General features: G+C 41.1%; 1 protein-coding gene and 1 non-coding gene across 3 annotated transcripts in view; one reads left to right on the top strand and one right to left on the bottom strand.

Annotated features, from left to right (window-relative positions):
* Btbd8 (BTB domain containing 8) overlaps positions 1 to 27,079 on the top strand; it is a 65,301-nt gene that overhangs the window by 24,704 nt on the left and 13,518 nt on the right. The window contains exons 5-12 of one of the 2 annotated variants that reach the window (XM_036200612.1): positions 2,887 to 2,976; positions 10,130 to 10,210; positions 10,994 to 11,090; positions 14,922 to 15,010; positions 16,021 to 16,123; positions 24,472 to 24,654; positions 25,519 to 25,656; positions 26,481 to 26,610. In XM_036200612.1, coding sequence (XP_036056505.1) covers positions 2,887 to 2,976; positions 10,130 to 10,210; positions 10,994 to 11,090; positions 14,922 to 15,010; positions 16,021 to 16,123; positions 24,472 to 24,654; positions 25,519 to 25,656; positions 26,481 to 26,610 — 911 coding nt within the window. The remainder of the gene's footprint in view (positions 1 to 2,886; positions 2,977 to 10,129; positions 10,211 to 10,993; positions 11,091 to 14,921; positions 15,011 to 16,020; positions 16,124 to 24,471; positions 24,655 to 25,518; positions 25,657 to 26,480; positions 26,611 to 27,079) is intronic. The other variant, XM_036200613.1, reaches the window with a different exon arrangement.
* Positions 12,219 to 12,319, bottom strand: LOC118592648. Its single transcript, XR_004946112.1, has one exon. It is a non-coding gene; the product is annotated as a small nucleolar RNA U13 (small nucleolar RNA).

The following is a 27,079-nucleotide window of genomic DNA, read 5'->3' as shown; positions in this document are numbered from 1 at the left end:
CGATGCCCCCTTCTCACATACCTGTAGGCAAAGCACTTATACACATAAAATAAAGATAAATAACATATTAAAAAATCACTGTCTATTCCAAAGTTAAAAGATTTTCACCTGTATTTTCCTTTCCTTGAAGATTTTACAGTATTAACTTGTACATTTAGTGGTGTTTCGGGTTTGGTTGTTCTCTGTGAGTGGTGTGAGGACTGACTTCTAGTAAGTGACATTGCGTTGTTTGAAAGTATGCCTTCCGGTTTCAGTTCTCTCTTTATTGGTGCTTGTTTGAGGTATATGTTTGTGTGTGTGTGTGTGTGTGTGTGTGTGTGTGTGTGTGTGTGTGAGTGTACACTGAAAACACTTGGCAAATCTAGAAATAAGATAAAAAGTCAAATCAATAGGTGGACTTTTGTTCTTTATTAGGTCATTCTGAATTTCTCTATAATGTTCTGGGTACGTTTAGTATAGAAGTTTTATATGTTTTTTTTTTTTTTTTTTTCCTGCTACATTTGTTGCAATGTTTTGGAACTTTTTCCGTACTAGTATAAGTGGAATATTTTTTACCTCCCTTTCACTAATATGCGGTTTGTGGTTTTATTTCTGGATTATTTCTTGGCATTTTACCAAAAATTTACATATGACCTGTGTCCTAGTTAATGTTTTTATTGCTGTGATGAAACACCATGACCAAAGCAACTTGGGGAGGAAAGGGTCTATTTACACTTCCCCATCAATGTTCCTCACTGAAGGAGTCAGGACATGATCTCAAACAGGGCAGGAACCTGGAGGCAGGAGCTGATGCAGAGGCCACGGAGGGGAGCTGCTTACTGACTTGCTTACCATGGCTCACCTGCTTTCTTATAGAACCCAGGACCACCTGCCCAGGGGTGGTACCGCTCACATTTATGCTAATTAAAAAATTGATCACTAATTAAGAAAATGCCCTGCAGAGCTGCCTGCAGCCCAGTCTTAAAGATACATTTTCTCATGTGAGGTTCTGTCTTGTGTTACAGTGACATAAAACTGTGCAGCACAGGCATGGGACTCTTGGGTGATGCTATCTTAATGTAGACAGGCTTTCTCTTGCTTTTGGATGGCAGGTAGACTTGATCACTTTGTTGTGGTCAGGTGTGGCTGATTCAACGCTGTCATTACAAGGACATTTTGTTTCCTGACCTCTTCATCCTAGAGTTTGATTTTGAGGATTCAAACTTGGATCCTGGGTTGTCTACCAGAACCCCTTTTTAATGTGCCAAGTTGTAATAGTGCCCATCAAGCCTGTAAAGACTGCCAGGACGCCACCATGCCAACAGAGGTCATTCAGATGCCTTTAACACATGCTTATTTCCTAGTACATGTACATACATGTGCATATGCATGCGTATTTGTGAGTAAGCCATTGACAGAGTGCCCGTCCCTCCCTCCTCTCCACTCCAGCCCATCCCCCACCAGAGTTAACACTGTTCTCCATGTCTTACTCAGTGCACATTCTCAGACCTGTAGGAGAACCCAATACAGGTAAAAATCAGTGGGTATTTGGAATTAAATAATTGATTAATATCTTATTTGAGAAGACCTCATGAAAATTCAAAAGGAAATCTCTCTTTTGTCATTTTCTCAGGCCTAGAATACAGCTTTTACCAAACACAACTGTGGTAAATTAAATTCTAAGCCAGATCTCAGAACCTCTATTGAAAAGTTTCTCTTAAAAAAAAAAAAAAAAAATCATTGACAATGATTTCCACATCTTTCCCTTTTTGTAAAATTTATTTTTATTTTTATGTGTATGAGTGTTTGGCCTGTATGTGTTTATGGGCACCATATGTGTGCCTAGTGCCCACAGTCCATAAGAGGATTTTGGATGCCCTGAAACTGGAGCTATGAATGGTTGTCAGCTGCCTTGTAGGTTTGGGAGCTTAATTTGGGGCTTCTGCAAGAGCAGCCAGTGCTCTCAACCAAGGAGCTGTCTCTCCAGCCCATCTTTCTCTTTCCTTTCTCTCTCTCTCTCTCTCTCTCTCTCTCTCTCTCTCTCTCTCTCTCTCTCTCTGTCCCTCCCTCCCTCCCTCCCTCTCTCTCTCTTTCTTTTTTTACTTTTTGATTTTTTTTTTTTTTTTGAGACAGGATTTCTCTGTGTAGCCCTGGCTGTCCTGGAACTCACTATATAAACCAGGCTGGCCTCGAACTACAGAGATCCGCCTGCCTCTGCCTCCCAAGTGCTAGGATTAAAGGCTGTGTGCCACCACTGCCCGATCCCTGTCTTGTTTTGTTTTGTTTTGTTTTGTTTTTTCAAGACAGAGTTTCTCTGTGTAGTTTTGGTGCCTGTCCTGGTCACTCTGTAGACCAGGCTGGCCTCGAACTCACAGAGTTCATCCCGGGTGCTGGGAGTAAAGGCGTGCGCCCCCACCGCCCGGCTCCCTGTCTTTTTCTTAATAATGTTCCAGCAAGTTGGTAAGTTCATCGTTGTTCTTTATTTCTCCATTTGTAAATGGCTTATTTTCTTAGTCTTGTAAGGATAAAGAACGTTTAAGAGGAAGTGTTTAAGTGATAATAAGGGCACTGAGACTAGTGTTTTACTCAGTTAATTTGTTTGTTGGTTTTGTATTTTGAGACAGGGTCTCATGAGGTAGCCCAGGTAGATTTTGACCTCCTGCCTGCTCAGCTTTTCAAGTGTAGGATTACAGGCATGTGCTATCAAGCTTGGCTTTTGAGTTAATGTTTTAAACAAAGAGAATGTTTAGATATAACTGTGTTTATCATTTTTGTTACAGGAGTTCTATCAGCGAATACAAACAAAGACAAACAAGGTTGTGATTAAACAGGCTGAGATGAAAAGTTTGATGAGAAGCCACTTGCACAGTATGTGAGCGCTCACCTGCTTTCCTCCTCTTTTTTCAGGGCCATTTTAAGTGCCAGGTCTGGTTATTTTGCTGCCATGCTGAGTGGCTGCTGGGCTGAAAGCTCCCAAGAGTGTGTTACTCTTCAAGGGTAAGTGAGTGTGATGTTCTCCGAGGTCACGTGGCTGGACTCGATTACAGAAGACACAGAAAGCACCCACTCCTTCTGTGTGCTCAGTAGAACTCCATACAGGACATTTTCTGAAACAAAAGGCAGTAGAGAGCATTTAGTAGTAGAGATCCTGTATGAATCTGCTCAGGCATTGTAACAGAATACCAGAATTGAGTGGCTGAAATAACATAAACCCATGTTCTCACAGTTCTGTGGACTGAAGGTTCAAGATGTTAATAAAGCTGACGTTGTCTACCAGGGCTTGTGGACAACCCCACTCTGCATCTCACATGGCTTTTGCTGTTTGTGTGTCTTTTAAGAACGCTAATTCTGTTCTACCTAGGCTCCATCCTCTGGCATAACTTTAGCTTGTTTATTTCCTTAGTAGCCTCATTACCACATGCCGAAGGTTGGAGCATCCGCATTTAAATTTGGGGAGGACACAGTCACTTCATAATGGGTGCATTCTGATTATGGGGTACTTTAAATGGCAGACTGGAAGGTTTATAGCGTGTGGATAAGAGGAGTGAAAAGGTAGATCTGTTGGTGACATTATCAGTGTTGAAAAACAGCTTGAGGGGACTGGAGAGATGGTGCATAGGTTAGAGACCTTCCCGCTCTACAAAGGACCCCATGTCAGTTTCCTGCCCATGTGTTGACAGCTCACAGATGTCACTCCAGCTCCAGGAATCTGATGTCCTCTTCTGGACTCCGTGGGCACCAGCACACATAGACACATAAATAAAAATTTTCAAAATTTTCAAAAAAAGAAAAAAACAAAACAACTTGAAAGATCTGTATATCATATTGATGAGATCTCTTTCTTTGAAATGAATTTAAAATGCCCTCTAAGTGTAGGAAAGGTTGAGCTAGCAGAAGCCAGATCTTTTCAGTGTGATGGTCTTAAGGGTAGCTGCTTTTGTGTTAATAATACTAGTTTGATTCAGAATTCAACTTTTTAAAACTTTTTTTCTACATTTATTGTGTGTGTGTGCACGCGCATGCGTGCGTGCGTGCGTGCGTGCGTGCGTGCGTGTGTGTGTGTGTGTGTGTGTGTGTGTGTATGTATGCACGTGTGTACATGTAGTACCACAGCATATGTGTGGAGGTTAGAGAATAACTTTTAGGAGTCCATTCTTTCCTCCTGTGGTGAGTTCAAGGGATCAAACTCAGGTTTTCACTTTGCATGGCAAGGGCTTTACCTACTGAGCCAACTTTTTGGCATTTATTTAAAATGACATGTTTTTTTGTTGACCAGAGTCAAAAAACTGTATTGATTAAGGGATTCCTCAGCAAAAGAAAGTAATTTATGGAGTGTGTGTCTAATCATTTCCCTGTAACAAATCTTAAAACTTTGTGTAAGTTGGTGACAGCTTTAACCAGCTGGCACACATCACCTGTATCTTTGCTCCTCTCTGTCCTCAGCCAGTGTGTAATAATTCCACTCATGCTTTCTGTGTTTCCTGCACATTCACCACGCCAGTCATTCTTTGAGGTAGAGTATTGCAGCCCAAGAGACCAGCTCCAAGGCTGCAGACAGGGCTCAAAGAGAAAGCTACAGCTTAGCGAAATTTAGGGCTTCTTATCTGAGGGCTTTTTTAGGAATGGAGTGAATTCACACATGTTCTGATGGTTTCTCTCTCTATTTTCTCATGTTTGAATACTCTTTATTCCCTCATATTGGCTCCTTTTTATTCTCTCATGTTGGTTCCTCTTATTTTCTCACATTGGTTACAAATCTTTTTGTCTTTCATAGCTATATATACCCAACTGACCCTTTCATGATGAATATAGGAGTTACACATTCCATTTCTTAAGTAAATGATAAGAAACAGAGTCATCCCAGCAATACACATGTAATAAATCTCAGCTTCCTAATTGGTGGGGCTGTAATTTGCAGCTACAGCTGCAAAGAAAGAACTAGTCATTGTTATCTAACTAGAGAGATTGTCTCATAAAGGATTTTAAAAGAATTATATTTTTTTGCCTTTAAATTTTTTTTATTATTATATTTGTGTTTTAATTTTACACAGCAGCCATGGGTTTCCCTGTCCTCCCCCCCTCCCACCCCCCCCCCCACCTTCCCCCTAGCCCCTCCCCTCCATTCCCATCTCCTCCAGGGCCAAGACTCCCCTGGGGATTCATTTAAACCTGGTGGATTCAGTACAGGCAGGTCCAGTCCCCTCCTCCCAGGCTGAGCAAAGTGTCCCTGTGTAAGCCCAAGGTTCCAAACAGCCAGCTCATGCACTAAGGACAGGTCCTGGTCCCACAGCCTGGGTGCCTCCCAAACAGTTCAAGCTATTCAATTGTCTCACTTATCCAGAGAGCCTGATCCAGCTGGGGGCTCCACAGCCTTTGGTTCATAATTCATGTGCTTCCATTCGTTTGACTATTTTTCCCTGTGCTTTTTCCAATCTTGGTCTCAACAATTCACGCTCTTACAGTCCCTCCTCTTTCTCAACAATTGGACTCCTGGAGCTCCACCTGGGGCCTGGTCGAGGATCTCTGCATCCACTTCCATCAGTTATTGGATGAGAGTTCCAGCACGACCATTAGGGTGTTTGGCCATCTGATCACCAAACTAGGTCAGATCAGGCTTTCTCTTGACCATTGCCAGCAGTCTACAGAGGATGTATCATTGTGGATTTCTGGGGACCTCTCCAGCACTCTGCCTATTCCTGTTCTCATGGAGTCTAAGAAAATTAAGGAAATTGTGTACTTTATCCTATATTTCTGAGTGTAATAACATTTTAAACTAACATTTTGTGATTAGTTGTAAATGCTGGGCTCTCTTGGACTGGGAGTGTTTACAAAGAGAGCTCTATCTTAAATGCTTTGATTGGAACTCAGGTTTACCTTAATTCTCTTAATATGAGCTCACTTTGGCACTCTCTAAGGCACAGTGACACTAAAAGCATTTAAAATCTTAAAATATATTTGTCCTGTGTGTAACTTTAGACCATAAAAAGGGAAACTTGTAACTCTTTCTCAGGGCTATGAAGTACTGAGATTAGGAATTTGTGCAGAGTTAATTTCTGTCCTATGTTATCAGCCAGACCTAGCAACAGAAACTGGCATAGCAATTAGGTTACTTTATACCTATAACCTTGGTTCAACAAATCAGACAGCTGGCTCTATATTTTTGTGAACTGGACTGCATTTCCTGGGAACAGTTTATCTTAAAAATCATTAGCAAGGCACCTGGTCTAATCTAAAGTTACTTTGAAGCTTTATATCAGCTAATAGTATACAGCTGTCTGGCAGCTGGGGAAATGCAGCTATTTTCCTGTGTCAACCGGAGCTGTGATGTAAAGCAGGTTCTAAGTATCTCACAGTCCTTGTAGAACAATAGGTCTAGTTATGAAACATATCCTAGGATTATTTCTTATTTTTGTGTGTGTGTTATAATTTTACACATCAGCCATGGGTTCCCCTGTCCTCTCCCCTCCCACCCACCCCCCACTTTCCCCCCATCTCCTCCCCTCCATTCCCATCTCCTCCAGGGCCAAGACTCCCCTGGGGATTCAATTCAACCTGGTGGATTCAGTACAGGCAGGTCCAGTCCCCTCCTTCCAGGCTGAGCAAAGTGTCCCTGTGTAAGCCCAAGGTTCCAAACAGCCAGCTCTTGCACTAAGGACAGGTCCTGGTCTCACAGCCTGGGTGCCTCCCAAACAGTTCAAGCTATTCAATTGTCTCACTTATCCAGAGGGCCTGATCCAGCTGGGGGCTCCACAGCCTTTGGTTCACAATTCATGTTCTTCCATTCGTTTGGCTATTTGTCCCTGTGCTTTTCATCAGAATTATGTAGCTTAAGGAGAAATCATCATCCATAGATTTAAATGCCCAGTAGATGGGATATATTTATGAGATAAACGCACTACTATACAGGCAGTGCAGGATTTCCCACACCAAATACATCATATCAGATACCAAAGATACAGCAGAAGCAAAAGATATTTCGGAGTCTGTGGTCTCCTGGCCTTGCCTAAAACAAGATTGATCCCATCAGAGATTTTCCTCTTGTTGGATTGATACCTGAACTTCAGTTGCCACCTGCTGCACTTCTGATGTGGCCACCAGAGTAGAGAAGGTGGATTCACATATTGAAATGAGTAGAAGACAGACCAGAGAAGTTAAATGTCTTTCCAGGTTTACATGATTATATGGAATATGAATCACATTTATTGATTCTTATTAGAAATGTTTTAATGTAAAAAAGTTTTTCCATATAATATATTCTGAACAGTTCTCCCTCCAATTCCTCCCAAATCCTCCCCACTTCCCTACCCACCCAACTTCATACCCCTGACAGCTGGTGAGGATTTGGAATAAGAGGAACACTCATCCATTGCTGGTGGGAGAGCTAACTTGTCAACCACTATGGAAATCAATGTGGCAGTTCCTCAAAAAGTTAAACTACTGACAGATCCAGCTACACAGCTCTTGGGAATACACCCAAAGAAATCTGCATCTTATAACAGAAATACTTGCTCATCCATGCTCATTGCTGCCCTACTCATAATAGTCAGAAATTGAGACAGCCTCCATGTCCAACTGATGAGTGGGTAATGGAAATGTGGTACATTTACACAATGGGATATTATTCAGCTGTTAAAATGAAATTTGCAGGTAGATGGATGGAACTAGAAACAGTCATCCTGAGTGAAGTAACCCAGACCCAGAAAGGCAAACATGTATGTTTTCTCTTGTATGTGAATGTTGCCATTTATGCTTTCGAATATGTGTGCTTTATTTAGAGAACCCACAGAGGTTAGGTAGCTAGTAAGGGATGAGGGGAGAGAAGAGGCTTAAGGGACCCAGAATGTGGTGTTAGGAAAGACAACAGGGAAATTGAACAAAAGAATTAAAGGGGTGGGGAGGTCAGGGTAGACTTGGGAATGTGGGCATGGATAGCCAACACTACAAGCCTGGTGAAAAGCCGAATTAAAACTGCTGTAGGAGCTCCTAATATATATACATATGTAAAAGGATTTTAAAAGACTCATATAATGAGGAAGACAGTGTCCCAACTAGATATCAAATGATACCAAATAAAAACCCCAGTACCATGAGTAGGTTGCATTTTTTTGAGTCTTTGGCCAAAGGGGCCCCCGAGGCCCTCCCCAGACACTAAAGGGTATTGCCAGTTTTAACAGTTACCCTCCACAACCTGATAGTAAGACCCTACTGCTGAAGACACCACATACTTGTAGCATAGAACATGGAAAATGTAGCTCATACCCAACCGGAAGCTTCATCTCCATTGGCTAGCTGTCATAGTGTGAGAAGACACTAAACCTACAGCTGGGAGAGAAAGCTAGGCCTGTCTCACCCAGCTATGAACCTTGGAAGCCACAGTAATGACCCGCCTGAAAGGTACTCTACCAATGCAATAGTGGCATGGATATTACGGGAGTAACCAGCTATGTTTAAAATCTATGTTTAAAATCTAAAATGAGGTAGAACTCATACCTGATAGTGTTAATGAACCTGAGGCTAATTATTGTGTAAATTAACACAGCAATAAAATGACTCCTGTGATGCACTGCTCTACCTATAAACAGCCCTCATCAGAGAGGCTTATTCATGCAGGAGGTGGTAATTTAAAGAGACCCACCACTGGACATTATGCAGAGAGTGAGAGACTTAGGAATGCTCAGCCCTAAATGGTGTTTCTTTAGCACACCCCTCCCCTCAAGGCTCAGAGATCTATGCAGAAGAGGGGGCAGAAAGATTGTAAGGGCCAGAAGGGATTCATGATTTTAAGGAAACAGCATTTTCTAGACACAGCAGAGCAGATCCACATACACACTCACAGAGACTATGACACCATGAGCAAGACGCACACAAGCTCAAGCCAGACAAAACCCCAGCATGAAAGAGAGGCAGTGGGCACGAAGTCCCCCCTCAGGAAACTGTTCACAAATGACAGTTGCCAGGACAAGGAGGTGGAGTATGGGAGCCCGTTTTCAGGTTCCTCATGGCTTTACCCAGCAGGTCCGCATAGAGAGGATGATTAAGACCACAGCCTTAAGTGCAGGTGTCTGAAATGGTCTGCACTTGGCTGTGCTGAGGAGAGGTCTTTTGCTCCACCCGTTGGCGTCTCTATAAATACCCTGGGGCAGAGACAGGGCCCGTTGGAATAGGTTCCAGGCCCTCTCGAGGCTATCCTCTATTTTCTTTCAGTTTATCTCCACAATCTAAATCCTTCTAATATTTCCTGCTGTTCACACTCAAGAAAACTCTGGGGAGCTGTGGGGTTGGTGGGTAAACACCCCTCATTGGAGTGACTGGACAGATCAGCCTTACTCTAGGGCACGCCCGTGCTCAGAAGCACTTTCCACATAGATCACTCCATGTTTTTAGTTTTCCTCATTTTTGTTGTTTTAAGAGAAAAAAGAACATGAAATTTGGGAGGAGTTGGGGGATGCGACAGAATGTGGTAAAAATTAAATAAATAAATGAAATCCTCAAAGACTAAGAAAAAGACCTGAAAATATAGAACATTTTAAACTTACATAAAAATCCATAGCTGCTAGAGATGTTTTGTTTTAAATTTTTTAGATTTATTTTTAGTATATGTACATGAATGTTTTGCATATATGCGTGTTCATACAGATATATGTATATTGTATATACATGTGTGTTTATGTATGTGTGTGTGTGTATGTATATACCCTGTGTGTGCCTGGTGCCTGTGGAGATCAGGAGAGGGTGTTGGGTCCCCAGAACTGGAGCTAAGGATGGCTGTGCACTAACATGTAAACGCTGGGAACTGAGCAAGGTCCTCTACAGTAGCAACGGTTCTTCAACAGCTCAGCCAGCTCTCCAGCCTTTGCCTTATTTTCCGATTCAGGGCTTCATGGTATAGCCATGGCTGATTAAAAACTTGCTACATAGACCAAGTTCTTCAACTCAGAGATCTCTCTGCCTTTTCCTCCAAAGTACTGAGTTTAAAGGTGTGCACTACCATGCCGAGCCAAGCTGCTGATTTTAAATTCGTATTATACTGACATGATGTTATTTGAAGAATAGAGGTTAGAACTTCAAGTTTATGGGAAAATAGGATGTATCATTGATATTAATTAAATCCTAACCGTTTCTAAATTTGAGTGTTATTTTCTTCTTGCAGTATAACCCATGTAGAAATGAATGTTGTGATGCATTTTATATATGGAGGGACTTTGGATTTTCCAGACAAAGCTAATGTTGGGTATGTATTACTTTTCTAAAGTAAGTTTGAACATAAAAGTTATATGGGTTCTGTTTTGTTGAACTGTTTTGCAAAAAGACAGCTTAACTTTTATTGTCTATTTTGTTCTTTTTTTGATTATCTTTGGGAAAATACCTAAAAATTCTAATTATGAGACTGGAAAGATTAAAAACTTACTCTGTGGTTAAGAGTACTTGTTGGTTTTGAAGAGGTTCACAACCATCTGTAACCCCAGTTCCTGAAAATCCTGTGCATTCTTCTGGCCTCCAAGGGCATCAGGCATGCATGTAGTATACAGACATATGTGCAGGCCAAATACTCATATACATAAAATAAAATTTTTTATAAAAATTATAGCCTTTAGCCAGGCAGTGGTGGTGCACACCTTTAATCCCAGCACTCAGGAAGCAGAGCCAGGTGGATCTTTATGAGTTCCTAGTCCAGCCTGGTCTTCAGAGTGAGATCCAGGACAGGCACCAAAACTACACTAAGAAACCCTGTCTCAAAAAACAACAACCAAAAAAAAAAAAAATTACAGCTTTTAAAGCACTTTTATTCTATATGTCACAACATCTTCATATTCTTCCTCTTTCCTTGCTACAACCAAATCCTGTGTCAGTGCCGACAACTTTGACCTATGAATGTAAAGCAAAAAGTTAGAGTTATAATTGAGATTTTTTTTCTGGACAAACTATATTATCAAGAAATTATTGTGTATTGTACTTTGATTTTACGTTTGGGAATTATCAGCTGATGTGTGTGTGTGTTTTTTTTTTTTTTTAGTCATATACTGAACGTGGCTGACATGTACGGCCTGGAAGGGTTAAGAGAAGTAGCAGTCTACATCTTAAGAAGAGACTACTGTAACTTCTTTCAGAAGGTACTTGTTACATCTGACACACCATCAGTTATCACACAACCCAACTGGGAACGGTGAACACAGTCATGCTTAAAAATGCCACAGTCTGATACACACTCTTGTTGAGAAATAACATGAGATGTGCTTGTAAAAACCAGACATGGACTGCAATGGTTTTAAAAGGATGTCAACTGATGTGGGGGTTTACTGACAGTATAAAGAATCCCTGTAATTCAGATAGTGTGCAGTTAGGACTCTTGCTGAATTTGACAGAGAAAAGAAAGCTGTTTCCGTCTCCATTTCACAGAGCACACAGGGCGTTACTGGTTCTTTCCTTTCCCTGTGCCACATCGGAGAATTTCCCCGGGTTGGAGAACAGTCGTTTTCTGGGGGAGGTTGGGGGGTTTGAACATGTTTTGGTTTACACAAATTTACTGTCTAAAGAAAGATCCTGTACTGTGCATTTCAAACCCATCTTGTACTTTATGCTTCGATTGGTCATTTCTTTCATATACTTTGTGAATGTAAGTTAATTCATGTGTTTATGCTTTTTCTTAATTTATAAATTTTCTATAATTCATTGAGCATCTATTTAATAATGAACAAAAAGCAACTCTCTATTTTTTCTTATTAGGTACTTGATGCACTATTATCCATTTGTCTGAGTTCTAATTTGGTTATTTTAATAACATTTAAATCAGTGTCTATGTTGAGTAAGGCTTTTTCTGTCTCCCTGAATTAAAGTCAAGGACAGTTCCCTGCCTTCTTAGTTTCTACTTCCATAGGAATTAGATCCAGAGAATGGAAGATTGAACTGTTCTCTGCTCCATAGTCTAGAGCTCCCCAGACAGTTTTAGTCTGAGAGGAGGGAGAGGCTCAAGTCAGAAATCACAGAGTATTGAAGTGACACTCTGGGACACTGTCTGGAAGATAACGGTTTAAAGTAGTAGTTGAAAAAACAAACACTTTGTGTTAGTATCCATTCTGAGCTGAGACTGCTTGAGAAGCCAGTTACTCTGTCTACATTGTAAGTCTCTTCTATAAGGAATCTTTGCACACAATTGCCTCTTCTCAATATGTTCACGAGCACACGAGTCAAATGCACCTTCTTGTGTTATACTTTCAATAATCCACTTGGTGTTTTTTTTTAACTGGACAGTTCATTTGCTGACACTCAATGGGTTTGAGGGCAGCACACCTCACACAATAGTGTGAGAACCCAGTTATTGCACCAAGAACCACAAAAGGATTAGCATTTAAGTGTCTAAAAACAAAAAGGGTGTTTGTTTTTATTAAGATCCTGGGGGAAGTCTGTTTATGTGGCATGCCATTCTGTGGAACATCTTACTGTAGACTGGTGCTGTGATTATTTGAGATGATTGCTGGTTCTTAAACATTACTGCTTTTATAGACCTTAATACCTATTTTTATAAAGGAAGTTTTGAATGTTACCATTTTGAACTTCAGCATCACAGTAACTTAAACATCATAAACTTCTAATAACACATTTGGATACGTGTGATGGACAGCTGCCTCCAGATCTACTAAGCCTAGTTTTAGTCATTTCATTAATTTTCTATCCAACATTTTATATAGTTAAACATTTCTGGACTTACTTAGTAGGGTTATGGTGGGCTTTGCATTCTGATTTTTTTCTTATAATTATGTCTTCCCAAATTCCATAAACAGGTTCTGAAAATGACTAGAGGCCAGTCATTTGCTTATAAAAACACTTGGTAATCAGTACATAGTTTTTATTTTATTCATTTTTATTATTTTATTTTATTTTATTTTTTTGAGCTGAGGATCAAACCCTGGGCCTTGCACTTGCTAGGCAAGCACTCTACCACTGAGCTAAATCCCCAACCCTAATCATTTTTATAGAAATTATTCTTGGCTGGGCAGTCATGGCGCACACCTTTATTCCAGCACTCGGGAGGCAGAAGCAGGTGGATCTCTGTGAGTTCGAGGCCAACCTGGGCTACAGAGCAAGATCCAGGAAAGGCACCAAAGCTACACAGAGAAACCCTGTCTTAAAAAACCAAAAAGAAAAGAAAAAAAATTATTCTTATTATACATTAAATAGTAGATTTAGTGTTACATGGGGCTGGTTGTTCCTAAATAAAATTGGACTTCTGGACTTTTTTTTTTTTAAGACTTTTTTTTTTTTTTTTTTAGCTGAGGATCGAACCCAGGGCTTTGCACTTGCTAGGTGAGCGCTCTGCCAAGCTAAATCCCCAACCTGACTTCTGGACTTTTTAACTCTTATGCATACTTTATGGTTTTTCAGACGTCTGGGTGCTTTAGGCTGTCAAGTGTGTGTATGCAAGTTCTTTCCAGCATACTTATCTGAAGTCCCTTACGAGGTGGATCAGTCATTTCATGAAATTACCACTATATAATGTATATAATGATGGTAACTTCTGATTTTAGGAAAACCTAGAGTATCAGTTATCTTAAAGGGATCTTGTTTAAGAAAAGCATTAAGGGACTGGAGAGATGACTCTGTGGTTAAAAGCACTGACTACTCTTCCAGAGGACCTAGATTCCCAGCACCCACGTGACAGTTCATAACCACCTGTAACTCCAGTTCCAGGGGATCTGATGCCCTCTCTGGCCTCCACAGGGAAAACACCCCCACACATAAAGATTAAAGAATAAATAAAATTTAAAAAGAAAAGCATCAATGAGCAAAGCAAAATACTTACATTCAGTTATTTATTTTTATTAGTTTTTGAGACAGGTTCTCATGTAGCCTAGACTGGCCTCAAACTCACTGAGAAGCTAAGAGTAACCACCTGCCTTCCCTCCTCAGTGCTGGAGTTATAGGCTTACACTCGCTTGCCTGGTGTATGCAGTGCTAGGGTTTGAACCCAAGGCTTCATGAATTTTAGACAACCTCTCCACCAACTGAGCTACACCCCAAGCCCTACGTTCAGTTCTTAAATACTGATGTAATACTTTAACAGTTGAAAAATCAAGTTAATAGCAGGTTCTAGTCTAACAGTTTGAAGTGTTTTTAAAGAAGCTTTGTTGTACTTGTAGAGCAGAGCGTATTCAAGAGCATGCTGTAGTGATAGATTGTTGATCATCTTTAGTAGTCTTTAAACTCCCAATTGCAACTAACAAATGAGTGTTGGTTTTCCCAGATTGCTAGGTATAAATGAGAGCACAGTGAAACCACCTAACTGGACCTCTCATTGGGAGAAAAGAAAGTTTTCTTGGAAATATGAAACTGCTACGTGGCTGTCTCTCACTAGGGGGTCCAAAGCTGCCATGGCCACCTCCCTGGGACAGAGAGGGTGGCAAGGAAAGGGTTGCCAGTTGCAAGGTAGCTCTGGTGAGGAGAGAGCTGTGAATGGGAACAGCCTGGTGTTAGGACAGCAGTGGAGGGTGGGTGGGGCTGCCGGCCAGAGGACCCTAGTGGCTTTGATGTGTGCATGTTAACAGGGACCAGTGGGGCCCAAGGAGCCTTGGTCAGTGCCTTTCTGCCATGCACATCCTATCATGGTTGCTCGTCCCTTGCTGCCCCTGCTGTAGACCTCTTCATCCTTTTTGTAGTCCTTTCTATTTTGATGTCCTACAGAAACACACACACATGCACACACAAATGTATATGAATTTAAAGTTACATCTGCATGCATGAGAAAACATGTAAATTTATTGTTCTGAGTCTGGATTATTTAATTTCACATAATGATCTCCAGGAAGTGAAATTTCAAATTTATCAAATTTTGAATTGTACATATTTATTCATGGTTTAAGTATATAAATCTGATTTTCTTTCTGAACCAAATACTTTCAGCCTCTGTAAATTAAAAAACTGAATGTGATATTTTCTGTCAATTTTAGCCTGTTCCCAGAACATTGGCATCGATTCTAGAATGCCTAATTATTGCTCATTCAGTTGGAGTGGAAAGTCTTTTTGCTGACTGCATGAAGTAAGTCCCCTTCTGCAGTGCCGTGGTTATTGTGTGTCCTTTATATATATGTATACATAACATACACTCTTACTCTCTTACATTTGTGGGCAGTTCTAGTCTTGGTCTGTTTTTTCAAACACAGTTTAAGTGCTTAACTAGTTGTCCCAATTGAGAAGTTGGATTTAGATGTTACTTAAGACACATGGGGTCAGAAGGTAAACCAGGGCTATGTGAAAATGTACACATAACCAACATGGGTTGAAGTGTGTGTTTCTGTGCGGGAGTCCCTTCAAGCATCATGGCAACCAGAGAAAAAAACAATGAAGAGATGAGAACGACAACTCCATTCAGCCTGATTTAGTCGGTCTGCATCAAACTTAGGGAGTCTGGTGCCAGGCAGTCTATAATAAGCATATTTAAACACAGAACCATTTGGAAAAGTGTTTCCAGGCAGGAATTATTCCAGTTCCAGGTGCACAATAAAGCTTAAGGTGTGACTACTTAGAAACTCTCTTACAAAGTACATGTGACCACGAGGGTGGGTTCTATAGGTAAAGCGCCTAGGACCTAGTGTGGTCTCTGACCGAGACAGCTTAGAGGTCAGCAAGCTATAAAGTTCATGTGACATCTCCCTAAGGATGGGTTCTAGTAACTGGGAGCTAAAGATAAAGGTCTAAAGAGGGAGAGTCTGGGATAGACACTCTGGGGGATTTGCTACAGATAGCAAAGGTCACCAGGTTATTAATAATGTCCACTCCTAGCTTTCTAGGTGGAAACAGGTATTTTATTTCTGCCACTGAGGAGACAGCCCTGTGTGATAACATTCCTGGTTTCTCCAGTATTTATCCATGAGCATGATGACCTCGTGCCCTCTACATTTCTGAAAGTGAATATAGTTAAGTCCATCTTAGAGCCTATAAAATTGAGGGTTAGTCCTAATATGTGGTTTATATATGCTTATATGATTCAAAAAATACTGACTTTTATATTTTTTCATTACTCTAACTTGGATTATTTTATTTTAACAGCTGGATTATAAGCCATTTTGCAAGGTTTTGGTCAGAAAGAAGCTTTGCAAATGTACCTCCTGAAATTCAGAAAACTTGTCTCAGTATGCTGATTCAGTCCTTAGTAAGTATAATCTAAATGCTTTATGTGTGCCGTCAGGTAGCTTAGTCAATGACTGGAATGCAGAAACCAAATGTAATGTTTCTATAAAAACGAGATGAGAGTCACAGTTCAGATAACTCAGGACCAGAGTGGAGATCCAGCCCTGAAACCCTGTTCTTCTGAAGCCACTCTCGTGCTTACTTCACTAGTTTGGGGTAGAATTATTAGCATAAGGGTTCCAGAAATGGAGACTGTGCATTGGTTCAGCAGTGCAGGGAAACTGACATCACCAGGGTGACTCAGAACGTAACACTGGACCTTCTCAGGAGCGTCATCTTTCAAGGGATGGTTCACCACCTGGTGACAGGTTGTTTACATGAGGCAGCTTTCCTCATGGAAAAGATACATTTGTTTTTACTAGAGTAGATGTTTACTCTGGACATGAATTTACCTTCCTAACTCACTGTGTTTCTGCTAAATCTGCTGTCCATGAATGTGTAGACTTCCTTGTTTATCATCTTTGTATTCTACATAGTACAATAATGACTAAGAAATTCACATCAGAAATGAAAATCAGTGGATTCGTGCTTGTGTAATTCATTGAGCTTGCAAATTTCCCTATTACCCTGAAACTCCTGGTCTGATAGAATAGAGGAGGGCCTTTAGAAGATGCGTTACAGTGCCAGCTAGGTGGCAGTGCTTTCCCAGGCTAAGGGAGTGTCTCCAAGATACAGTGTGCACTATGTCAGCTTTGCATTAAGGTGCTGTTTCTCTTGTAGTCAAAATTCCTGTACCCAGAAATCAAGATGGGATTGACCCCCACACAGAATTGTTCCTAGTGACCTAGTAGCAAAATTTTGCCTCTCCTCTCTCCAACTTTGGGCACTGCTGATTTAGAGACCTTAGCACCAGAGAAAAGAATGCTTCCATCAGGAATACATACAGGAAGGATTCCATTGAGCTGATAGTTGAATCAACCTTCCTCTAGCTGGTTTGCAAATCCATGTAGCCAAGAAGTAGCTGGGCTGTCAAGAAGAGATTGGGCTACCACTCTCTAGTGTGGATAAGGAAGACTACATCTGAACACATCTGGAATGCAGTTCACCCAGGTTCTGTGCATCAGATCAGCAGGAAACAATAACAGTTTATAAGCAGTGACAATAAGGACCCAGGATTTTTAACAATGACAGTCTAGCCCATTCTGCCAGATTAGGAGCACACACAGCAGAAGCAGCTGCTAAAATCAAAAGGAATGTGGAATCAAAGGTGGAGGAAGATTATAAAAACAGAAAAAAATGACCATGTCAGTTCCAGAATGAGCCACAGTTAGGACACACTCTTCTGTTTGTCTGATTAGTAGTCAAATATCCTAATTTTAACTGTGACTTCATTGCCCTACGTCTAAGACATGCTGGTATGAGTTCACTTTGCACCTCCATATTTGTTGATAGGCCCTGAGAACTGAGTCTGTTTGAAGAGTAATGCATATCACACATAGCATATATACAGGCTTTGATATTTATTTCTCTTTAAGAAAAGGGTTAGCATGTTGTATAGTGAGTGACAGCTGTGTCATTTTAGGAAACAACACGGCTTATTCTTTCCACTAGGGAGCAAAGTACAGTTCACAGCGCTACATTCAGGTGCCAGGTTGACAGGGTTTGGTTATATGGTGTTGTAATATTTGCCTGGCAGTGATAAAGTCTACATCCCGAACTTCCTTCTGTGTCTATATCCTGTCAGTGACCACAAAATTGGGAGTTTTGTTTTTTATTGCTGTGATAAAACATCATAACCAAAACCGATTTAGGGAGGACCCTTCTAGACAGCAGACCATCACTGAGGAAAGTCAGGGCAGGAACTCAAGGCAGGAGCTGATGCAGAGGCCATGGAGGGGTGCTGCCTCCTGGCTTGCTCTCCATAGCTTGCTCAGCCTACTTTCCTATAGCACCAGGACTACCAGCCCAAGAATGGCCCCTCCCACACAAGTGAACTGGGCACTCCCACACAATTAGCAATCAAGAAAATGTACCACAGGCCTATCTGGTCTGGGAATTTTCTTAATTGAAGTTTCCTCTTGCAGAATGATGCTAGCCTGTGTCTGGTCGACATAAAACTAGCTTGCACAAGCGGTGTGGAATGAGATTTAGAGAGAAGATGTGGTAAAGGCAGATGCTGTTGCTGTTGGCTTCACAATTTGCTGCATATTTGCTGAATCAACAGCACTCATGCCTGCAACTGTTTACTTAGCCCTGTCCTCTCCTTCAGCTTCTCTTACCTTAGACAAGGACTGACTCTCTCTCTCTCTCTCTCTCTCTCTCTCTCTCTCTCTCTCTCTCTCTCTCACACACACACACACACACACACACACACACACACACACACACACACTTCTAAGCAGCCCTGCTCCTGTGCTATGCCATGGATGGTAACATGAGACTGGGTGACCCAGGCGACTGTGAATCTAACTGGGAAAACAAGTGCAGCTCATGAGGTGCCACTCACGTACTCCTCATGCCGAGCTTCATCTAATCTCAGGCTTTGTCACTGGTCACTGTGTTAGTTTTCTTCACTCTTGAGTAGTTACTCCCATTCATGAGGGAGTTACTCCAGGTGTAATTCGGTTCAGTAGAAGCATTATTTACCACTAACTATGAGTAGTACCCCTAAGTAGTGGAGGGTTTTTATCAGACACTTAAGGTTCATATATTGTTATTTTTGTGAAATTTAGTGTAAGGCAGTTTTATCTGTTTCATAGACGAGAAAAGAATGGTCTGGATGTTTTCTTTTACGTTTACATCAGTAAATGACAAAGAAGGTTTAAAATATATTACTGCCATTCTGCAGATACTAGTGTTTAGGGTCATGTCAATTTTATTTAAAATTTAGACCCAGTCTTAAAATAGTACCCAGCATATATTAGGTACTTGGTATATTGTCAAATAGATGAATGAATGAGTGCGTACTTGAGACCACAGAGACTAAAATAAATGTGACTGGGGAAGAGAGGTGGTTTGAGCCAGAGGATAGGGAACAGTTTCAAACCAGAGAAGTAGGTTGGGGTATTGCTGATGGGGCTCCGCAGTACTGTGTCTGGGATAGAGGAGATGAGCCTGATGCAGGTCAGTTAACACCTACACTGGAGAAGGTATTAACTGAATCAAATGTTTTGTAATGGGTTTCATTTTGATTTTTCATAAGTGGTAGCTGAGTTTAATTGAAGAATGAGTCCATCAAACCATACTGCTCCTTCTTCTTTACAATTATATTTTTATTCTATAGGCCTATTCATAACCTTACAATGGGTATAAGTATCAAAATGAAATGAAGGGTCACAGATCTCTCACTTTAAGTCAGAAGCTAGAAATGATTAGCCTGAGTTTTAAAGAAAGCATGTCAAAAGAAAGCTGAGATAGCCTTGGTGCCTTGGTGTATGGTCTATGTCTGCAACTCCAGCATGTGTGCATTTGAGACCAGCCTGAAGTATATAGCAGCACGCTATCTCAGAAACAGAATTCAAATAAACAGCAAAAGAGGAACTGAAATCTAGGCCTGTTGGACCAGGTAGCCAAGTTACAGATGCAAAGGAAAAGTTAATAAGGAAATGTAAAGTGCTGCTATATTATACACAGGAGACAAGAAAGCAAAACAGCTTTGTTGCTGGTACATAGGCTGTTGGGCCAAAGCCTCATTAGGAAATTACCCAGAAGACCTAGCTAAGATGCTTGATTGGTGACCACATAAACCGTTTTCAGTACAGATTACACAGCTTTGTGTTGGAAGATTTCACAGCATCAAACGACTTTCTGATTCTCATGTTAGGGACTCATGCTCTGATTACTATAAACTGATGCTTGTGTTGACCATTCTGAAAATTTGGGGGTTCTTAAGAATTACACCCACCCATGCGGCCTGCACTCTGTAAATGGAACAGCAAAGTTGGAAGTAGTGTCTGTTCATGATGTAATTCGATGAATATTTTAAACTCACTGTAGAGACTTCTTCCTCAAAAAAGAAGGAAAAGATTCCTTCCTTCCATGATACTACTCATTGACTATGTACTTGGTACTTGTTCACCCAAAAGCGCTCATGGATATGTGTGATGGATTAATGTTTTTATCCTTGCTAACCCAGAATCCATTCTGTGGTCCAGGAATCAAGGAGTGATTTCTATTTTCAAGTGTTATTATTTAAGAAGCATGATTTATAACACCATGCTTGCCACACGTAATGACTCCTCTGATGCATCTGGCTAGGCAAAGGACATTGAAACATTCTTAGAAAGCATTTCTCATTCTAGATGCCATTAAGAGTATTCAGAGTCCTGGGGACATGGCTCAGCCAGTAAAGTGTTTGCTGCATAATTATGAAGACCTGAGTTTGATTCCCAGAACCACATTAAAAAAGCTGGATAAGGGGGCGTGTGCCTGTAATCTCAGCACACCACTGTTCTTTAATATAAGCATTGCTGCTTATCGTCCGTCCGTCTGTCTGTCTCTCTCTCTCTCTCTCTCTCTCTCTCTCTCTCTCTCTCTCTCTCACACACACACACACACACACACACACACACACACACACAAAACTTGCACATACACACAGCTTTAGCAGACATTTGGAAGGAACATACTCTAATCCTCCTGGTTGAATGATTTGGGGGATTGAAAACTCAGTGAAGGAAATAAATGAAGATATGGTAGCCATAGTAAGAGAAATGAAATTAAAAGTCAGGTCTAGAAAAGTGACTGAATTGCTGCTACTTTCATGAATGAGTAGCTGATGCTTAGTTTTAAGATGAGCAAAGAAAGTTGGTTCTCTTTTTTTTTTGGGGGGGGGGTTCGAGCCAGGGTTTTTCTGTGTAACAGCCCTGGAACTCTTTATGTAGACCAGGCTAGCCTCAAACTCAGAGGTCTGACTGCCTCTGCTTCATGAATTTTTGGATTAAAGGTATGTGCACTACCATGCCCAGCCCTGAAAGTCAGTTCTTAAGGTGGAATCTACTAGAACAGATGCTGTGAAAAGTGTTAGAATGATAGAGCATTCAAATGTTACATAAATGTAGTTGGTAAAAAAAAAAAAAAGGGACAGAGTGTTTTGTTTGTTAAAATTTTCTTAATTAAAATATAATTGCCTCACTTCCTTCTTCCCTGTCCTCCTTCAGCCCCTCCCATATCCCTCTCCCCAGCCCCTCCCTCTCCCCAGCCCCTCCCTCTCCCCAGCCCCTCCCTCTCCCTCTCCCCAGCCCCTCCCTCTCCCCAGCCTCTCCCTCTCCCCAGCCCCTCCCTCTCCCCAGCCTCTCCCTCTCCCCAGCCCCTCCCTCTCCCCAGCCCCTCCCTCTCCCCCTCCCCAGCCTCTCCCTCTCCCCAGCCCCTCCCTCTCCCCAGCCCCTCCCTCTCCCCAGCCCCTCCCTCTCCCCAGCCTCTCCCTCTCCCCAGCCCCTCCCTCTCCCTCTCCCCAGCCCCTCCAATGTTTCTTCCTTACTGCTCCAATGCCCCTTATCCCTCACCCCTTCTCAAATTGGTGGCCTCTTTGATTATTGTTACGCACACATATATGGAGTGGGGCGGATAGGGGGTTAGAGATGATAAGTGCATAAATATATAAATACAACCTCCTGAGTCCATTTAGTGTGGTTTGTGTATATGATTTCAGGCTGACCACTTTTTACTGGATAGCCAATTAGGGGACTCATCCCCATGAGGTGCTAGTTCTTCCTCTCAGGCTTTGGGAGTATTGACTCAAAGGTTAGTTCTGTGGTTAAATGTAAAGTCTTTGTAGGTGAAACAGCATCACATTCTACAGAGAAAGCTCTTGGAAGGAAAGGCTAGTGCGGCAGACCTCATTTTCGTCTTATTTTAAGAACTTAGCAGCCTCCCCCGTCTCCATCAGACACTGTCTTGATCGAGTCAGAGCCATCAGCTGGAGACAAGGTCCTACCAGAAAAGATTCTGACTCACAAAGTCACAGGCGCTCATTAGCTCCTCAGTGGTACAGATCTTTATGATGTGTGCATTTCTTTAGGTATGATGCCATTGTGTACTTACTAGACTGCACTGCAGTATAAGGTTTCCATGTTCTTCAGAACAGAAATTAGGCTCTTCTTACTTCGAGGTAGGACAGTGCCTTTTAGGGTGACTGACTTGTTTTGCCATGGTGCTCACTCTTGTGTGGTCTGGAACTGACTTCAGTATCTCAGCTGCCTGTTCGTCATTTAACATAGATTGATTTCTGGAGACCCACCTTGCCTTTTTGTTTAGAACTTACTTCGTTGATTACTTTTCATTTCCCTTAACTCTGTGTTAGTGTCTGCATATTAGACAAGTTTGACTTTCTATTGTGTTAGAAAAACTCGCCACTTTTCCTGGTCTTCATGGAGTGGCCTCCTGCAGAAGAGACTGATCAGCCCATCAAGTGTGATCTTCTCAAGGCTTCTTGCTAGTCTCCTGGTTCTTTGTTCCTGGTGAGCCCCAGGACACAGCCTGTGCTAACTCCCATTAGTGTTCCGAGTCAGGGAGACTGACACCACCCCAAAAGTTGAATCCCTGTCCAACTTCTAAGAGAGCCCATGGTAACCAGATGTAAGCTAGCAGTGCTAATACATCTGCGGTCTGTGTTCTGATGGCCCTCAGTTGGCTAGGGCATGGTGGATCTCATTGTCATTCAGGGAAAGGTTAGGTTAACGGTCAAGACCTTCATCACAGGTTTGCATTCCAGTTCTGTCTCTCTCCAGGAGATGCTGAGAACTTTTGTTTGTTTTGTTTTGTTGGCTTTCTGCTGAGCCCCAAGGTGAGATTCTTCAGAAAGTCCTGAACAGAGGTGAGCCCCAGTCATTCCCCCAGTGAATATACCAGTAGACTACCAGTGCTTCTCAAACTTTAAATCCAAAAAGTCCACTTACAGATTTTAAGTGTATGGACTTTAACCAAAGGAAGAGGGATAATATATAATAATAATAATTAATAATAATAATAATAATAATAATAATAAATAATAGGTATTCTGTATTTCTGATAAGCTCTGGCTAATACAGTGCCACAGGTCACATACTGAATAGCAAGTAGCTAGTAAATGTGCCCAGCTTATCTCATTGTAATTCAGGTGACCTTGAGGTCACTTCCTGGTGATCTAGTTCTCAGTCTCAGTCTTTAGTAGAGTCCAAGACAAGCAGTATTGACCTATTAACTCTATTTCTAGGAATGTATCCTTTATTTCTATTTACATATATATAATATTATTATATGCAAGGTAACTCATTATTACATAACAATAAAACATTGGGAACCATGTATATAAGTAGAGTACTGTCTGTGTATTTATTTTGTTAATTTATTTCTTGACAATTTCAAACAAGTATATAATGCATTCAGGTCATGTACCCACCCCACACTGGTCCTCCTCCTCACCAAGTCCTCATCCCAGTTCCATGTCCTTCTGTTTGTTTTTGTTTTTACCTGGCAACCCACTGGGTTTACTCAGGGTTAACTTTGTGGACATGGTCCTGAAGCATGAGTAACTCAATGAAGACAATGACTTCCTCTCTTCTAGCAGCCTTGGACTGCCAGTTCCTCCCCTGGGCAGGTTGGGCTCCATGAGCCCCTCCCCTATCTATGACTGAATATTTATGGGTCCAGCTTTGTGTTGGATTTTTGAGGCAGCCATAGCTGCTGTGAATTTGTTAGTACCATGGCCATGTCATGCAGCTTACGTTCTTTCTGCCCCCTCTTGGGTGATGTACCACGAGCCTCGGAGTAGATGATTTGGGTATCCTGTTTAAGGCTGAGAATATAAAAACCTAACAAACACAGTTTCTGTATTGACCCATTCTGGAGTAGGCCCTACAGTACAGTAGTAAGCAAAGCCAGATGTTGAACATACAGTACAGATATTATATTCATATTTGAATAATTGTATCCGAATTAAGTGCTTTAAAGAAAAGGGACAGGTTCTCTGATAGCATGTACAAAAAGCATGTGGTGAAGGTGTAAGGAACAGGGAAGCCTGTCCTCAGTAATTAAAGAATGTCCAGCATCCATGCTAAGTACTCAGTCTTCCATTTCATCACTGTGTGAGAAACCCATCCCGCAAGAGAATGGCTAAAAACTATAATTTGTTATTTCTAAAATGATGGGGGTTACTGGCTGACCCTTCGCTGATATTCTCTTCAGACGGCTCCTATTGCTACAAGGAGCTGTTGGCTGAGCTGCTGCTGGACCCATTCCACATGGTCCTCTATGGATGTGGCAAAGATAATAGCTACCTGTGATTTTGTTTCTCATAGGAAATATCCCAATGAGAATGTTTTGATTTGCTTACAAAGTTATTTTATTAATAGTAATACCACCTAATTTTCCCAAATGTTTTTAAAATTCTAGAATCATAGCAATGCTGCTTTTCTTCTGATGGAAAGTGACAGGCTAATCATGGGTTTACCTAGAGTAAAGTGGACAGAAGCAGCATTGTCGATGGCATCTCAGCTGCAAGAAGAGTGTGTGGCATTTATTGTAGAAAACTTCTCAAAGATCATTGAGAGTGAAAATTTCACTCTGCTCTTACAGGTACGGTGTCCAGAGGCTGTGTTCTACTCAGTCCTATCTTGGTGTTCTGGTTTTAATTACATAAGCGTTTTTAAAGTCAGGTTGCCTTTGATTAAAATATTCTGACGAGTAAATTCCACAGCAGATGGCATGTTTGCAACAGATTTGGAGCAGTGGTGGACAGGATTTTTGGCTCACAGATGAGAAAGCAGGAGGGACAGGTTTGAGTGCCCTGGCAAGGCACATTGTCACTTGGGCCAGCTCTGTTCCTCGGTCACCATGGGCACATTTCAGAGACCCAAGTTGTAAAGATGGTGATTCTCTAACTCTTTTCATAAGGAACTGCTTTCTCTAAAATTAGTCACTGAATAAAGATGTAGTCTTTATTTCTAGGTTCAATTATTAGACTATATTAGCTCCTGAAAACTCTGTGTGTACCGTGTGCATGTGTGCATTTATGTGCGTGTGTGTGTGTGTGTGTGTGTGTGTACGTGTGTGTGTGTGTACAGGCATGCATGTGTGTGTCTGTGCACGTGTCTCTTGTGTGTGCCTATGTGCATGTATGTGTGTGTGTGCGCGTGTGTGTACGTGTATTCATGTACCTGTGCATGTATGTTTTGTTCCGTGTGTGTGTGTGTGTGTGTGTGTGCGCGCATGTGTGTACGTGTATTCATGTACCTGTGCATGTGTGTTTTGTTCCGTGTGTGTGTGTGTGTGCACGTGGAGGAGGGGTGCATGCTCATGGAGTCTTCAAACAAAAGGAAAAGCAGATGTGTTTTCAGGTGATGTTATGCTGTGACAGTTGTACTGCTATCACATTAGACTTTAACATCTCTTGTGTATTTTACATGTATTTCATTAAATGTCAATTTCTGTGTTTTGTAGTCACAGGCAATGAGCAGCACAGCTCATCTGTTGGACAAAATTTTTAGAGCAATTGAAGACAATATTACCACTGAAAATAGTTGTTCCCTCCTTATGGCTCTGGACACGTTACTGAATTCTGAAAGTACAAAGGAAATGGTACTGAATATAACAAAGTTCATTAAAATATATAATATTGTAAACAGTTTGAATGTTGCACAGGTCATTGTAGTCAGGTACTAGACACCTTGGGACTTGATACAGTTTCTTGTATCTATTTGGAATATTTCCTAATAAAAAATTTTTTCAATTATGTTTGCTTTCAAATTAACTTTTTATTAAAGTTTAGAATTAGGCAGTTTGGCTCCTTAATTCTAAGCACAGCTTGGGACTTAGCAGTTATCTAGTACAATGTAACTTTGGTATTTTCCTCTGATAATTATAATAAACTTTTATGTATAAAATGTATATTTTAGTATTTTTCATCATTAGTGCCTTTTATTTTATGGTATTAATAATTCCTTCTCAAAACAAACCTTATTTTTAAATTAGATTGAGTAGGAAAAATGAAAAATTTAAATATCAGTTCTTTTCAAATGCAGTTAATCAGTGACAATAGATAATTATTAATTATTGCATTTTTATTCTACAAGAATGATAAAATGTTTCATCAATTAATTATTATTACATAAAGTATTTGACCTTGTCATGTCATAGTTGATGTGTAAGGTTGTGGAAGGTGTTCACATAAAACCCATTGCTGTTTTAAAATGATGTTTCATGAGTGGCTTTTAGCTTCATGCGCACTATAAAATCCTGTTAATGAGTGAGCCTTCATAAATAGCATGTCCTCGATAATCTTAGAAATGTAACTGATGACATCACTGATCTAGCTTCGGAGTAAGTGGATTCGGAAAGGAGTAATGACTGGTTGCTATGACAATGTGGCTCTCACCAGCTGCTGATTTGTTGCTGGAACACAGGGCTTTACGTGCAAGATCCAAGCTGTGCGTGATAAGCTGTGGACCTTCCTGGTTCAGTCTTTCTACGCTGTCCGTCACACCGAAGGCTGGAAACTGATGCACATAGATGACCAGCAGAAAATCCAAGCAGGTACGTTCATCTTCCAAGTTTTTTATTCTCATGTTGTGATCTTTGTGAGAGCAGATATTTTGAAGGCATTCTGAATTCTGGTTAATTAGCATTTGTGAGCTTCTGTTCAGTAATGGAGTGCCACCCAAAACTAGTGATGATGTGTTAGGCTGCTTAGAGAAACCATGCTTTATCTGCTGTTCTTAGAAAATGTATGTACTTATCAATTTTTAATATTAGCTGCAATATTCTAGCCAAATTTGCTACAAAAAAAAAAAAATCCTGGTGAAGTGCTTAGATGTGTAAAAGGACATAATCTGTACAGTCAGATCACCAAGCATATTCTCTCCCCTGTGAAACGTATTTCACCACAAAGCTTCCCATCTTTTTTCATAAGAACCTTTCTTGTGGTTTTGCTGAGATGAGATGGCTTTATTTCACGAGTGACTGGTTCAGTGTGTGCTACTGCGGAGGGTCCCTTGGGTGCCGC

Source organism: Onychomys torridus, chromosome 10 (genome assembly GCF_903995425.1).
Source record: "Onychomys torridus chromosome 10, mOncTor1.1, whole genome shotgun sequence".
In the NCBI taxonomy this organism is placed as follows: Eukaryota; Metazoa; Chordata; class Mammalia; order Rodentia; family Cricetidae; genus Onychomys; species Onychomys torridus.
This window is presented reverse-complemented; position numbering and strand designations above follow the sequence as displayed.